Below are 15,381 nucleotides of genomic sequence, written 5' to 3' on the forward strand. Positions count from 1 at the left end.
CATGATACATCACTATATACGTATTTGTGGAAATGGGTAAGGGAAGGTCTTCTTGCTAGACACCAAAGCAAGTAAGTATACATTTATATAATAAAAATTACATTATAGGACTCGTGTTTAATTTGTATAATATACTTTACCAGACAATTATGTATATTATACATTTGTTATGTATAACCTTTTAACTGAATGATAGGAAAAACAATAATGATTGATACAAAAAAGACAAGGTTGTCATAATAGTCTTCATGAATTTTGGTGTTGTTACTGTTTTTTACAAGAATTGATTCTACAAACTAGCTAATCATGGATAGTTGTTGGATGATTTGGTGTAATTTTTACTACATCTTTTTACAATATAAACCCATCGCATTTGTATAATATTTTCTTTTTTTTTGTTTACTTTAATTCTTATAGCACATAAATCTGATATTGTACTATGTAAGGAAAAAGGAAAAGTACAATCCTACCAGTACATACACCTTCAGTACCGTTGACTGCTATTTTAACACGTTGATTCACAATGTTTGGAAAGTATATTTTTGAACCAATGAGGTCTCATCTAAGGTCAGCTATGAAGACACTATTTTGAGTATATTAATTGATATAGGATACATGTTACTCTGTCATGGTTTACTGTTGATAATATACTCATTCTGGTTAATGTGAAGGAGAGATTACACTGTGTATTGATTGTCGTGTCTTTTAACAAACGTTGTATAATGGTATATGATTCACTCAGGAATGCCATTCACAATTCACACGTACTCATTGAGATAAAAAAAAAATATGCACAACTTATACCGATGTACCTTTCAATGTCTTGATTCTATGAAAAGAAAGGATTGGATGTGCTTTCTCACCCAAAATACAGATTTCGTATAGATTTTGATTCATTTGACATCGTTTATGTGAACGATATCCCTCAGCAACCTCAAGGTAGCGTGTAAGTTATTATACACTTATTATTTTTTCATAATTCAACAATTGGCAAACACCTTACATATTTATGTATTTGTATATAGGGATTATGGTGTATACATTTCAGCATACGCAGAGTTCTTGGGTAATGGAAATGGTATTCCAGCAGATCCATTTGATCCTGATTTAATGCTTAGTAGATATGTGACACTATTGTAGAATTATGGCATGCTCAAAATTCAAGTTGAGGCGATCAAAGACAGTGAGGCACCGGACAAGCCAATCAGATCTCATGTTGATGTTGATAGTAGTGAATGTATCACAATCCTTTAGTTTTATTGTATTATTTTTATGTTTTTGGAATTTTGTAGTAGCCCTATTACTTTTTGAACAGTTTGACGGGAACAACATTTTGTAGGCTCTATTATTTTGTATAATGAATTTAGTTTTACCTTTTTATTACTTGATGTTTCTTATATTATATAAAAAAAATCGTGACTATAAAAATTGATATATACTAATTTACAAAAATGACTAGTTTGGCAGATTATACAATAATTTATGGAAACTTATACAACTTAATTGAGAAGTCATTATACAAACACAATCACTACTATAGAATACAAATTGACAATAAATGTATACAAATAAAAAAAAATTATATCAAGTATCTTTTTAGTTTATTCGTTAGTTTATATGTCATATGCAATTATACAGTCCAATTGAAGTATCTAGTGGACTCACTATTTCTACAAATGTTCACCTTTTGATTTTTAAATTCGTCAAACTTAGTTATACAAAGTGATCAAAAAATATCAGATGATATCTAAGTTGAACTTTCACAACTTCATTGTTCGTATAACACCTATCAGAAATAGTTATACAAAAGGGGGTACGTGTTAAATTCATTTATAGGTTTGTTTAGGATTGCATACACAGTCTAATACCGAATGAAATATATTGAAATATCATTTTAAAACTAAATTGAAATATCAATCATGATTATGTATCAAATAACTCATATAATATTCAAGTGGCAAAAGTGAGGCAATATTAAATGTATAAAATCACCATACAGAATTCAAATGGAATCTTTTCTAAACTTTCTGAGGCTGATTCCTACAAGAATGCCTATTGTGACCTGCAACGCCATAGGTACTACATGTATTTGTCCCTTTACATTCAAAAGTCTCTTGCTGATTTGTCACAAAACTTTTTTCTTGATCTTACAGGAGGCCTTTTGAATATTGGAGGCAGAACTAACTCAGCCATAGGTACAAACCACTCTATTTTATCTGGTAATGGATATATTGGAAAATCACAAGTCTTCAACAATGTTTTCGGTTTGTATAAATTCGAGCAAAACTTATTTGGTCCTAAACTCATGAACTTCATAACAGACTAAGCATGTTCACATGGTATTTCTTCATACTAAAAGCTTCCACAAGTGCATTTTTTTCTTCTGAAGACAAACTATATAATTTCTACCTTTATCATTCACGTACATACAAAATAAAGGAAAACTGATTATTAAGTACAAATTTATACAAATATACAAATATATAGAAACCATACCATCAGTCGCATACTCATTTCTTCATTGATTTTGAGTATCTTCTGAATATTTTCAATAAATGGAGTAAATGTGAATGATGTCTCTTTTTTGTTATCACAATTCCATCTGCCGAACATCAGCCTAACTTCTTCCAGAAAATCATAAATTGGCAATTCTCTTGTTGAAACTAATGCTGCATTTATACTTTCAGCGATATTCGATGTCATTGACCAACCACGATGAACTGGTGCATAAATCCTAGACCACTTATACAACTACATATATCAAGTCTACGTTTATACGAACACTAATTTATACATAAACTAACTCTACATAAACTACAACTATAAATGAATTATACATATTCAAAGAGAAAATTATACAACTACAAATATCAAATCTACATTTATACAAATATTAATTTATACAGAGACTAAGTCTACATAAACTACAACTATAAATGAATTATACATATTCAAATATCAATTCGACTAAAACTAATTTATACACTTTTTCAAATCGAAATTTGTTTATACCAACTAATCAATACTATAATTAATAGAAATCAATTCTTCCAACTATTTTATACAAATACTGGCTGAAATAACTCAATTATACAACTATACATGCCAACTATACATACCAACTCTACATTTTATACGAACACTAATTTATACAGATACTAACTCTACATAAACTACAACTATCAATGAATTATACATATTCAAAGAGCAATTCCACTAAAACTAATTTATACACTTTTTTCAAATCATAATCAGTTTAGACCAACTAATTTATACAATAATTAACACAAATCAGTTCTTTCAACTATTTTATACAAATACTGACCGAATTAATTCAATTATACAACTACAAATATCAAGTCTACATTTATACAAACACTAATTTATATAGATACTAACTCCACATAAACTACAACTATCAATTCATTATACATATTCAAATAGCAATTCGACTAAAACTAATTTATAGAGACTCTAACTCAACAGAAAACAATTGAAAACACATATTCCACCAAAGCTCCGATTATCTAGGGAGAATTTATACAATTACGGTGTGAAATCAGTTTCGATTAAGCAGTTTATACAAATTATAGATAGCAATTCGACTAAAACTAATTTATAGACTCTAACTCAACAGAAAACAATTGAAAACACATATTCAACCAAAGCCCTGATTATCTAGTGAGAATTTATACAATTACGGTGTGAAATCAGTTTGATTAAGCAGTTTAGACAAGTTATAGATATATATTCCTCATTAATAGATGAATTCAAACACAATTGAAACAGATTCTTCAATTAGAACACCTAATTACATGTGTAATCGATTCAATCTAAGCTCCAGAACAGCAAACAAAAAAGATGTGAAATTCTTTGTATTGTGTACCTGTTGCATAATCAACGATGAAATCAATTGATTTGTTCTTGAATTGAAGTCGGATATCAGGATCTCAATTATATAATACGAATGTTGAAACATAAAACTATGACAGAGTTAAAAAATATATATATATAATTTATACTATAATAAATATCTTTTTTACGCATAAAATAATTATTTTTTTATATACATACATATATATATATATATATATAATGTCAGGTTAGTTTAGTTAAAATTAAACCAACCCAATTATAGTCGGATTTTTTGCAATGCCAAATTCTCTGTTTGGTTCAGTTTGCGGTTCAATTTTGTTCACCAGTGGCCCATGTGAGTAAGGTACGGCAAATAAAAAGAAATGATTGACCATATTCCTTTCCACTTGGGATAAGGTAATAATCAAGAAAAGCAAACGTACACGAAAATTGTGTTTAGTTAAATGAGGGATAGAGTGAATAATGATGTTTTGGAAACACAGCATATTGAAATTCTCTTTTCCACTTGGGATTACGTACGGGGAAAAGGAAAACACTTTAATAGAATGGCTGCAGATTTACAAAATTATATTTTCCGGAGGAATCCACGAACTTCAGTAAGAAAGTTATGCAGATTCTTTCTAAACTTCTGGTAATTTGGCCGATCAAGTGTCGAAGACAGACTGTTGGAGCTTGTGAGTGATTGGAGTGCATTTGTCAACCTTGATCTGAAACCTGTGTCACACTGCTTCTCTATCAGTTCACTTCCCAACTTCTGCACCAAATGTCAACTTGTTTCACTCAGTAACCATTTTAATATTAAAAAAAAATATTAACTATATACAGTTATTCAAGATTGTGGATTATGCCTGGTATAAAGTTTGTTCACAAAGGATTAATGGAAGAAGAGCATCCGCAGCTGAGCCAACCAGATCAGTGCTGAAATTTAAAAATAAAAAAGAAGAATCAAATACTAGGGCATAGCAACAGTTTCCATAAACACCCCAAAATTTGTGAATGAAATACTATGGGCAATCACATCTAATACATTAACTATGGATCATATACTAGTCCTCCAAACATTATATCCTTCAGCCTCTGCTGGTTACGTTTTTTTTTTTCCAACTCACCTGTAATCCTGAAAGAGGAGAAACTGTAGCAATGATCGAAGAAATTGGCTCAGAATCCCTTCCTGAAAGTTTCCTGTCTGATCCTTGTAACCTGAAGCATGGAGACCTAACCCCACTTCTCCAGCACTTTTTTGCTTGTAATGGAAAGAAGCAAGCCCTTTTATAGCTCTTAGACATAAATCAACGACCTCTGCATCCTATCACACAAACAACAGAACACAGTGATCTTGGTTTCTACCTCTAGTAGTATCATAAGGCACAACACAACTAAGTAACTATTTCTCTTTTTTGAAGTAAGGGTAACTAAGGAACTATTTCTTGTTCATCAGTGAAGTAGCATGGTGGACAATTAGACCAACTTCATCTTGAAATGATGCCCAGACTCACTTAAGCACTTCCCAGCATGAAATAGTATATAAAATCATAAACCATAGACATCTTATTGTGTGGGAAGGTTACCTGAGACAGACCGAAATCAAGAGTCTTAATGATATGAACAAAAGCTTCTCCATTTAGTTGTGTAATCATTTCAGGATATACCTCCAACATATGTGATAGCAGCGAGAAGTACTGTGCAGATGAAATGGATTATTTATTTTATTATATACGGTTATTATCACTCCAGAGAAAAAATAGAAGGGAAAAACCTACGTCATGACAAAGCTTGGGGTACTTGAGCAGGTCCAAACTTATCAGAGGGGTAACTATGTGAAGACCCATATATACCACCTGCAACGGAGTAGCTTTGAGATTATTTTACAGCATCATAAGGTTGAGAATGTACCTTGGCAGGAAAAATAAGTAAAGGAAGAAACTGCATGAACACCACCTGACAAATATTTGTCCCCTGAGCTTCAATAGGTTCTGATGAGAAGTCAACCTGCAATAACAGTTATACCCAGGTCACCTCAGACATAGAGAACCTACACCAAGGCAAAAGGTGACAATGGAAAAATAACGATGATAAGATCAAGGTTTGCAGACAACACCAGATCTTTTGAACAGAGACTAGCAAGTAATTGGAGTACAGCACGTAGATCCTTGTATCTTTCGGTATCAGCTTCACTCCGCAAGCTGCTTGAAATGCTCAGAGATATCTGAAGGCACATTGGTTATTCAGTACAGTATCTTCTCATTTTCTATAGAACAGAATAAAAATTGCACACACATCGTCATTTGTACAAAAGAGATGTTCTACTTTTTCTTTTCCTTCTTCATTGAGATAACATGATGATTGACATAACTCAATGAGCTAGTGACTCACTCCCCGCCAATTTCTTTTTACCGAGATTGCAGTGGACGCCAATGAGGATATTTCCAGCTAGACAGCACGAACTTACAATTCTTGCGAGACCCGCATTGGTTCTGTGGGAAATGTGTTCACTTTTCTGTTCTCATCTTTTATTTAAACTCTTGGAGTTGCCTCATTAGTCAGTTTGTTAGCATTTTCATTATTATAGACTTGTCACTAGTGTAAGACTTTTCCTTTTATATTTTCGAGTACTGTATTTTTTTTAAACTGGTAACTTTGAACATTGTATTACTGTGTTTTAAACAGATGATGGATAATGGCGATGACTTGTTTTGGTTGGATGTTGTTTCTTGTGTGCTTTAGTTGAGACGGCAAATTTTTTGGATAACACTAGAAATAGAAAAAACCGGCTCATTTTCTAAAAAACACCGATACGGTTTGCTTGAGGGCTCTACCCCAAAATGCCACTAATGGCCTGAGATTGGATTGTGACATATTCTGTCAACTATTAACAAAATCACTTATGTGTTTTTGTTTACTGTGCCCTCATCAACATAGAGTTAGAAGCAATGAGGTGCATGCCATACCTTGATACCGGCAGCGAGGTGCAGAGCTCCATAGCATTTCACCCAACTCCATACTTTAAGTAACTTAAACAGGGCCATTAAGAACACAATTCTTTCTAATCTATTCTCTACATACAGTGAAAAGTTCAAAATATGTTTCTTACGAACAACTACAGACTTCACACATGAGGCAAACAGTCAGAAATTAGAACTCATAAAAAATAATAGTATTTTGGGTCGTAATCACAATTGATCTTAATTCTGAAACTAAAAGTATACCAAAGAGAAAACATAACAAACTACTGAACAACATCAACAAATATCGCACAGCTGATCAGTATTATGTTTGTGTTGACTTAACTTATATAAAACAAGATATTGGAATTGTAAATAGCATGTCACAAAATCAAGCTTTGTGGATTATTAATTTTTTAAAATATGTGGAGTAAGTTTGATGGTTACATCCAACAATTCTAACAATTGAGGACAACATGGTAGTTTTAGTATCAGACAATTTTGTGACGCATCTTCTTCCTATAATAGCCTTATAACCACCCACTAGCAAGAATGTAGAAGAGTTTAACAGGTAAAATATAAAAGATTTTTAATTCCACTGTTCCACTTTCTATTCTGAGTATGTTAAATTCTTGCTTTATCTCCAATTTACATCTATTTTTTTTTTTTATGACAAGGGAAACCCGCCAATTTACATCTATTTTTCACGAGCTTTTAACATATATTTCAATATTCAGACTAAAGTGTGTGCCCAAAAATCTAGTTTCAAGTACTACAGAATAAACTTAAAAGACACTAACACAAAAGAAAAGAGCAAGGGAAAATATATCATATAAAATCATTTCCCATAGGGCAATGACTGCATAACTTAGTCAGATGAATAATATATACTGATCAGCTATTGATGAAAGTGATGATTGGTAAGACTCACTAGAATGGTAAGCTTTAAAAAGAAATTTGTGATTAGGTTTATTTAACCAACTAAACACTAAGGGCCCGTTTGGACATGCGATATGAAATCATAATATGAAATAAACTCGTTAAACATTTAAAATTATAAGTCCAAAATTAATTCCTATATATCTATATCTATCCATATCTATATTTATTTATACTACCTTAAAAGCACGAACTTCCTAATTTGAATGTAATTACTATAATACCCCCAACTTAAAACACCCAATTTAGTATATAATCTACATTTTAATTAATTTATTTATTTACTCTATATATATTAAAAGCTGACATCTTTTCACATTGATGGGTAGTGACTTTTTTATAGAGTTGTGACTTTTTCGATAAGTTATGACATTTCTGAAAAATCGTGATTTTTCAGAAGGGTTGTGACTTATCTGATAAGGCACGATAAACACCTTTTCATACTATCATTTGTTGTCTATACATAGAGGGGTTTTCTCACTTTTAAACTACGAATTTTGCAAGTTTTCTATTCTTCCTCTTAAAACAAGGATGATTGTAAGATTTGTTCAATTATGCAATTACAATATTTTATGTGGGTAAATTAGATAGATCAACAAAAATTGATGCAACAAGGAGAATGAAATAACTAAACTTCAAAGGAGAAGACTATCTTGATAATTAATATGTACTCATTTCATAGCCATAAATATACTTTTGTAGCAACTTTTACTTGACAAGAAGTTCAATGATTTTCCATTGCACAAACTACAACTTGGTGTTTAGGTCAGTGTTTTAGACAGTGAAAGGCGATAACAGGAGACAAGGGTCTGGCGAGTGGTGAGGCACTCGCCTTTTTGAAGTGCGGCACCAATTAATACCAAAAAATTAAAATACTAATTGCATATGTAAATAATCAAACTCTCAATAGCAGTAACATACTAGCAAATATTTTAATCCAAAAACTGAAAATAGATAGTACATACAAAAAGTCTAGAACTTGAATGAGAAAAAACAAAACAAAAGTTAAAGGAGAGGTAGGAATGACTCTGAAGTCCGAAGAAGGAAAAAGAAACCGAGGAAGAAATCTGAAGAAGAAAAGAAGAAATATGTACTGGTTAGACTTTGGAGTAGCAGAAAAGTTTGGCTGGTCGACGGAGGGGTCTAGTCATAAACACTAAAATTACCTTTTAACTTTTAAAACCCTAAATTTGTCACCTTTCGAAGATCGCCACGCCACAAAGCTAAAAGGCGATGAAGGGTCGCCTCGCCTCTCGCCATTGACGACTAGGCGATCGCCTTTCACAACACTGGACTTAAGGTTCTGAAAAGTCTCATATTGTTGGAGAAAAAACATTTGATCAAAAACTTGTTTGAAGAGTCCAAACTAGATTTAACAAGTACTCCTTCGTTTCCAATTTATTTGTTGCACTTTTTTTTAATTCAGTTTAATATAGAATGTTCTTTTTTCTTGGGGGTGGGGGCACATCTTTATGACCACAAAGTTAAAAAGATATTTTTATATATTCTACATATGATCCTTAAATTAAAAGTCTTCTTTATTTTTTAAAATTTCAAATAAAATAAAAATTAGACAAATCTATATCTATCTTTTTTTTAATCTATCTATACTACCTTGCAAGAATGAACTACCTAAGTTAAATGTTAAATTATTATAATACCCCCAACTTAAAACACCAAATTTAGTATATCTTCTATATTTTATATATATTTATTTTTTGAGCAAGATAAAGGTGTATTCCACAGCAATGTGGGTATGCTGTCAACTATCAAAAAAATTACAGTGCAAGTAATCATAATTACAGAGAGCCTAAGAAGTCTACTAGCTGTTCTACCTCATCTATACCCTCTTCTTTACACCAAAGATATAAAGTATTAATGCAATTTTCTTTGACTTTCTGCATTGGATTAGTAATATTCTCAAAACATCTATTATTTCTTTCCTTCCAGATTGACCACCATATGCAGCTGTTCTACCTCATCTATACCCTCTTCTTTACACCAAAGATATAAAGTATTAATGCAATTTTCTTTTACTTTCTGCATTGGATTAGTAATATTCTCAAAACATCTATTATTTCTTTCCTTCCAGATTGACCACCATATGCAAGAAGGGACTATGCTCCAACATTTTTTCTGTTTTTTACTCCCACCTCTCCTCATCCAGCAGGTTAGAAGATCTGCCGTATGCTCAGGCATCACCCATGGTTGTTGGAGGATATTAAGAAACATATGCCACACCTGAGAAGTCACTCTACAATGAAGAAACAAATGACTATTTGTTTCCTCCTTTTCCTTGCAAGAGAAGCATCTTGAGACAATTTCAAAACTTCTCTTTTTCAGTTTCTCCTGAGTCAGACACGCTCTTCTACATACCGTCCATGTGAAACACTTGATCTTGGTAGGAATATTAGATTTCCATATTTGTTTCCAAGGTCCAGGGATGTTCTCAGGTTGTGAGGATAAATTTCTTCTGTACAATCTTCCAACTGAAAATTTTCCATCCCTATCATGTTTCCATCTGATTGTATCAGGACTGGTATTTAAACCAGAGAAATCATTCAACCTTTGCAGTAAGCTGGCCACTCTCTCAACCTCCCAGTCATTTAGAAGCCTCCTAAAGATGATATTCCATCCTTGGTTAGTCCAGGTCTCAGCAATAGATACTTCAGGGCTGCCACAGAAAGAAAATAAATCTGAAAAATCCTCCATGAGTGAGTTCTGTCCGATCCATTTGTCTTTCCAGAATAGAATTCTAGTCCCTTCACCCACCTTGTAACCTATGCTCCCGGACAATTTAGGCCATAAATTTCTGATAGTCCTCCAAACTGAGACCCCATATGTATTAGTTACAGTATTGGTTGTCCATTGCTCAAACTGTCCACATTTGCTAATGATAACATCCTTCCAAAGAGCATGATCCTATAATTTATATTGTATTATATTTATTTATTGATATTATATTATATTAAAGGTAGACACCTTTTCACATTGAAGGGTTTTGACATTTTCAAAGAGTTATAACTTTTCTAATGAGTTGTGACCTTTTCGAAGGGTTGTAACTTTTCTACAGGGTTGCGAATTTTCCAAAGAGTTGTGACATTTCTGAAGGGTTGCGACTTTTCCAAAGAGTTACGACTTTTTCGATGAGTTGTGAGTTTTCTAAACCCTTTCTTCTTCTTCTTAAAACACACAATTTAGTATATCTTCTATATTTTATATTATATTAAAAGAAGAAACAATTTGACATTGAATGGTTATAATTTTTCCAAAGAGTTGTGACTTTTCCGACAAGTTGTGACCTTTCTAAAGGGTTGTGACTTTTATGATAAGAAACAATATGCACATGCTATTTTATTTTTTTTGATAAAGAACAATATGCACATGCTATTACTACACTTTTTAAACTATAAATGGAGGGGTTTCCTCACATTTTTAAACTACGCTTTTTTAATGTTTTCTTTTTTTTTTTTTTTTTTTTATTTGCACCGGGTGTCCGAGTCTCTTTGAGCCCCGACTAATCCCGGGGTGCACAGGCCCTCGGCAAGGAGTTTCCCGCAAGTGCACCACGGTTTTTTAATGTTTTCTATTCTGCTCTTCTTATAAACTCAAGTTTGATTTACAGACGTTGGCAATCTCAAAGTTCAATAATATGGAACACTCCCTAACATGAATGTTAAATTAATCTAATACTCCAACTAAAAACATCCAATTTAGTATATCTTCTATATTTTATATCAATATTTATTTATATTATATTATATTATATTAAAAGTTAGAACTCCAACAAGACAATAATAACTAAGTAATGCACTATGGGGGAAGGGAGGAGAAAGTATTTTTAAGAGGCGTAACTAAGAATTTTAAGACTGACTAACTTTCAGTAGTAATCATAAGAAAACTACATCCACTATTCATACGAACTTATACTTTATCATTCATTTTATAATTGTTTCCTTAATTTTTTTAGTTCATAATATTCACATTATTTTTAAAAATAGTGTGGTACATGAATTGATATTCACGTGCAACCCACATGCGTCAAAACAAGTATATATATATATATATATATATATATATATATAATCTCGGGAGGAGAGCATGGGTTCATGTGAACCTGGTGACCCCCTCCTAGATACGCCCCCGGGTTTGGATATGTGAAGAGGAAATGCGTAAACGCACCAGTGAGGAGGTGAGGAGGTGAGGAGGTGTGAGAGGTTGGTTATAGAAGGTATGAGGAGAGGCAGAGGTAGAGGTAGACCGAATAAGTATTGAGGAGAGGTGATAAAATAGGATATGACGCAGCTTAAGGTTAACGAGGACATTACCTTAGATAGAAGGGTGTGGAGGACACGTATTAGGGGAGAAGGTTGATAGGTAGTGTAATCTTGTCTTGCTTAGGGTGACTAGTATTTGACATGGTACTAGTTGTATTATTGTAGTTGATTTTGTATTGTTGTTTTCGACTCATTTCCAGTAGACTCTGCATTGTTACCTTGTTACTTGCTTTATTCTCTTCATTGTTTCCTCCTCCTTTGTACCTGAATTTGTTGCACTTGAGCCGAGGGTCTTTCGGAAACAACCCTTCTACCTCCACGAGGTAGCGGTAAGGTTTGCATACATTCTACCCTCTTCAGACCTAACTTGTGAGATTTCACTTGGTATATTGTTGTTGTTGTTATTTCATATAGCATGTCCAAACGTAAGCTAATTAATAAAGAATAAATGTTTTTGGTTCGATGACTCACTTTCTAGTTTATGTTGGAGGTGTAACATTGTAACAATCAGGGTTATGAAATAATTACATAACTTATCACCGGTCAATACCTCTTCCAACTTCTGCTAGAACAATTTTTGGGTAACATGTTATAAAAAATACAAGAGTGAATGATCAAAAATTACCTTTGCTTATATTGTGGGAAGAGTAAAGCAGAAATAGGCGCTTACAGAATTCAACAGCCATTATTTCACAAACAAATAGTTTTGGTTGAGTGACAAACTTTAAGGTGTATGTTGGAGGTGTAACATTGTAACAACCATAGTTATGCAATAATTAGACTACTTCTCACAGGTCAATATCTCTTCCAACATCTGCCAGAAGAATAGGGTAACATGTTTTTAAAAAAATAGAAAAGTTAATGATCAAATTACCTTGCCGATATTGTGGGAAGAGTAAAGCTGAAGTAGGCGCATACAGAATCCAACAACAATAGCCGTTTCACGAGCTTCTAGGTAAATGATTTGTCCATCAACCCAATCAACCACAAATCTGAGTAACAGATACACAACTGTGGACTACAAAAAACTGGAAGATTAGATCATGTAGTTTCACATTATGATGTCACACTAGGTTAGCTAAAGCTGTTCAAAAATTAAGACAGGCTTACTTATTGCATTAGAATTCATAAAAAGAATGGCATGGCCGTTGATAAAAATCATTGACATGTTAGGCCAATCAGCATCAGTAATCAATTAAAGTTGGTTCACTTAAATTGAACTGGACCCATCACATAGGTAGAACGAGAACTTGAGTGCAATATCATACCTTTTTTTTTTAACCTTTAATAGAAAATAGCCTTTTCTTTAGCGATACACTACGAACTATTAAATTAAAAATCAAGTGGTCCTAAATATTTTGGCATCTGCTTAACCCTAAAATTACAACCCAACTTGCAAATTTAATTTTCAAGCACCACTTTTGAAATTGAAATATTGTTCTCTGGTTTTTAGCTGCCCATATCAGAAAGTGAGAAATTGAAGAATACCAATCTCAATGCCTACTGGTGCTGGAAAACCCACATGTAACATTTAATCTATAGTTGTGCTGCGAAGGGCCAGTAGTGTAAGAGATGCATACTGGAAAGAAAAATGATAACAGGCAGCACTCAAGGTTTTATCTCGATACAGAGGGATATAATTTTAGGATAACAATAAATCAGCACTGTATATCTTTAACAAGTTTAGCAACACGGAAACCTAAGCAACCATATAATCCACATAACCTTCTGGTATAATGACAACATGTTCAGCTCAAGGGAAAAGCTCAAAACCAAGTCTCCAAAGCACACACTTGAATCAACAGCTATTATCTCATACAGTTTATACCTCATGTTTGTAAACTTCCATAAACATCAAGAGTGGATTCAGTACTGAATAACCCATCTCATAAATAGCTCTCTGTGTTCGAGGTTCTGTCGCACTAGCAGCACCACGAAGTCGCTCCAACAAGCAACTGACCTATGCATTATCACAGATTTACTCAGAAACAAATGTTAAAAGCTATAATCTTTTCCAGTCTATTCTTACCAATAAAATAATATCTGGCTGTTCAGCTACACATTTTAGATCACTTCGGCTTGAGAGTTCCACCAGATTAGTTGCCATATGGTTTGTCAGATTTCTCACATACCTAAGAACAATTGCAATGACAAGTCATCCAGTATTAGAAGTTCAACAAATTAAAATAACAAAAATGTAAAAAGAAAAAAAAGGAAATAACGGAGAATATCTACTTACTGGCTGGAGGCCTCTAGAGTTGTCATGCCAGAAGCTGAAAGAACAAGGGTTTGAGCAAGCGAACGCTGTAATAAGACAAAGAACAGTTCGAATTGGCTGGAAATATTACATTAGCAATTTAAGGGAAATCCATATTTGGTGTAGTGGTATGTTGGTAAATGAAGCTATGAGAACCTACAAAAACATCCCTCTCCATTCCAAACTCAAAGGATGGAGAAGTCTTTGAGGACTCCCTTTCCTTCCAATATAGGGGTCGTTTGGTAGAGTGTATAAGAGTAATGCTAAATAGAGTGTATTAGTAATGTTTGTATTAGTTTTGCTTGCATTAATTGTGCAAAGATTATTTCTTATGCATTGCTTGGTTTGGTGTACCATGCATTGCAGAATTTTTTTTAAAAAATATTTATTTACAAAGATACTCTCCTCAAATATGGTGGAAAAGATGTAAAAAAGGTGCTGAATTTCATGCTTAAAGAATAAAAATTTGGTACCACAGCTAACACGTTTGGGTGGTGAGTTTTACGTGGCTTATGATATCAAATGTTATTAAAATAAAATAACTTATTTTATAATAATAATATTTTAATTGATTTATAACATAAAGTGAGTTGAAAGACAACTTAATTCGTATTTGAATTATTCTACAAATATAAGGTCATTTTTAGTGTTAACAGCTTTAAGGGCAGTTCAGTCACTTTAACAGGAATTCATCTGATAAGCACTTTTCCATCAAACACATCAACCACTTATTTTCTGTTATAACACTTCTAGACAAACATGTAACTAGTTTTTAAATTCAGCTCCAGCACTTCAAAAGTGCTTTAAATCCCAAGTACTTTAAAGCTACTTTTATTCAATCAACTAATCCAAACGGGCTCCAAGCCGATGAGCTCTCTTCTATTTTCACATGGTTTAAGAGCCTCTACGATCTCGGTAGAAACTCAAATGGATTCTGCTACCGAAAGGCGGTACTGCAATACATGCCACTTGGCAGACCAATATTTCATTTGTTCTCTCTTTTTGTGTTCAACAACGATCCTCTCTTCGACAGCCGGTGCCTTCATCTTCAGGCAACTATTCAAGTGCCACTAATCTCTCTAGGATTTCT

At 33.0% G+C, this 15,381-nt stretch overlaps 2 protein-coding genes across 6 annotated transcripts in view; one reads left to right on the forward strand and one right to left on the reverse strand.

Moving 5' to 3' along the window:
- The window catches only part of LOC125829084 (uncharacterized), a 1,125,066-nt gene that overhangs the window by 24,271 nt on the left and 1,085,414 nt on the right, over positions 1 to 15,381 (forward strand). The gene's annotated exons all lie outside the window — the stretch shown is intronic.
- LOC125829078 (uncharacterized) overlaps positions 4,399 to 15,381 on the reverse strand; it is a 161,157-nt gene continuing 150,174 nt past the window's right edge. For 3 of the 5 annotated variants that reach the window (XM_049508352.1, XM_049508351.1, XM_049508353.1), the window contains 10 exons: positions 14,274 to 14,338; positions 14,064 to 14,166; positions 13,863 to 13,994; positions 12,909 to 13,052; positions 5,975 to 6,082; positions 5,815 to 5,865; positions 5,637 to 5,714; positions 5,445 to 5,555; positions 4,986 to 5,182; positions 4,699 to 4,794 (listed from right to left, as the gene is read on the reverse strand). In XM_049508352.1, the coding sequence (XP_049364309.1) occupies positions 4,719 to 4,794; positions 4,986 to 5,182; positions 5,445 to 5,555; positions 5,637 to 5,714; positions 5,815 to 5,865; positions 5,975 to 6,082; positions 12,909 to 13,052; positions 13,863 to 13,994; positions 14,064 to 14,166; positions 14,274 to 14,338 (1,065 nt within the window). In that variant the 3' untranslated portion in view covers positions 4,699 to 4,718. Of the gene's footprint in view, positions 4,631 to 4,698; positions 4,795 to 4,985; positions 5,183 to 5,444; positions 5,556 to 5,636; positions 5,715 to 5,814; positions 5,866 to 5,974; positions 6,083 to 12,908; positions 13,053 to 13,862; positions 13,995 to 14,063; positions 14,167 to 14,273; positions 14,339 to 15,381 lie in introns of those variants that run through there. The other 2 variants (XM_049508354.1, XR_007443071.1) reach the window with 2 other exon arrangements.

This window comes from Solanum verrucosum, unplaced genomic scaffold (genome assembly GCF_900185275.1).
Source record: "Solanum verrucosum unplaced genomic scaffold, falcon-dt-bn FXZP01000007.1, whole genome shotgun sequence".
NCBI classification, from domain to species: Eukaryota; Viridiplantae; Streptophyta; class Magnoliopsida; order Solanales; family Solanaceae; genus Solanum; species Solanum verrucosum.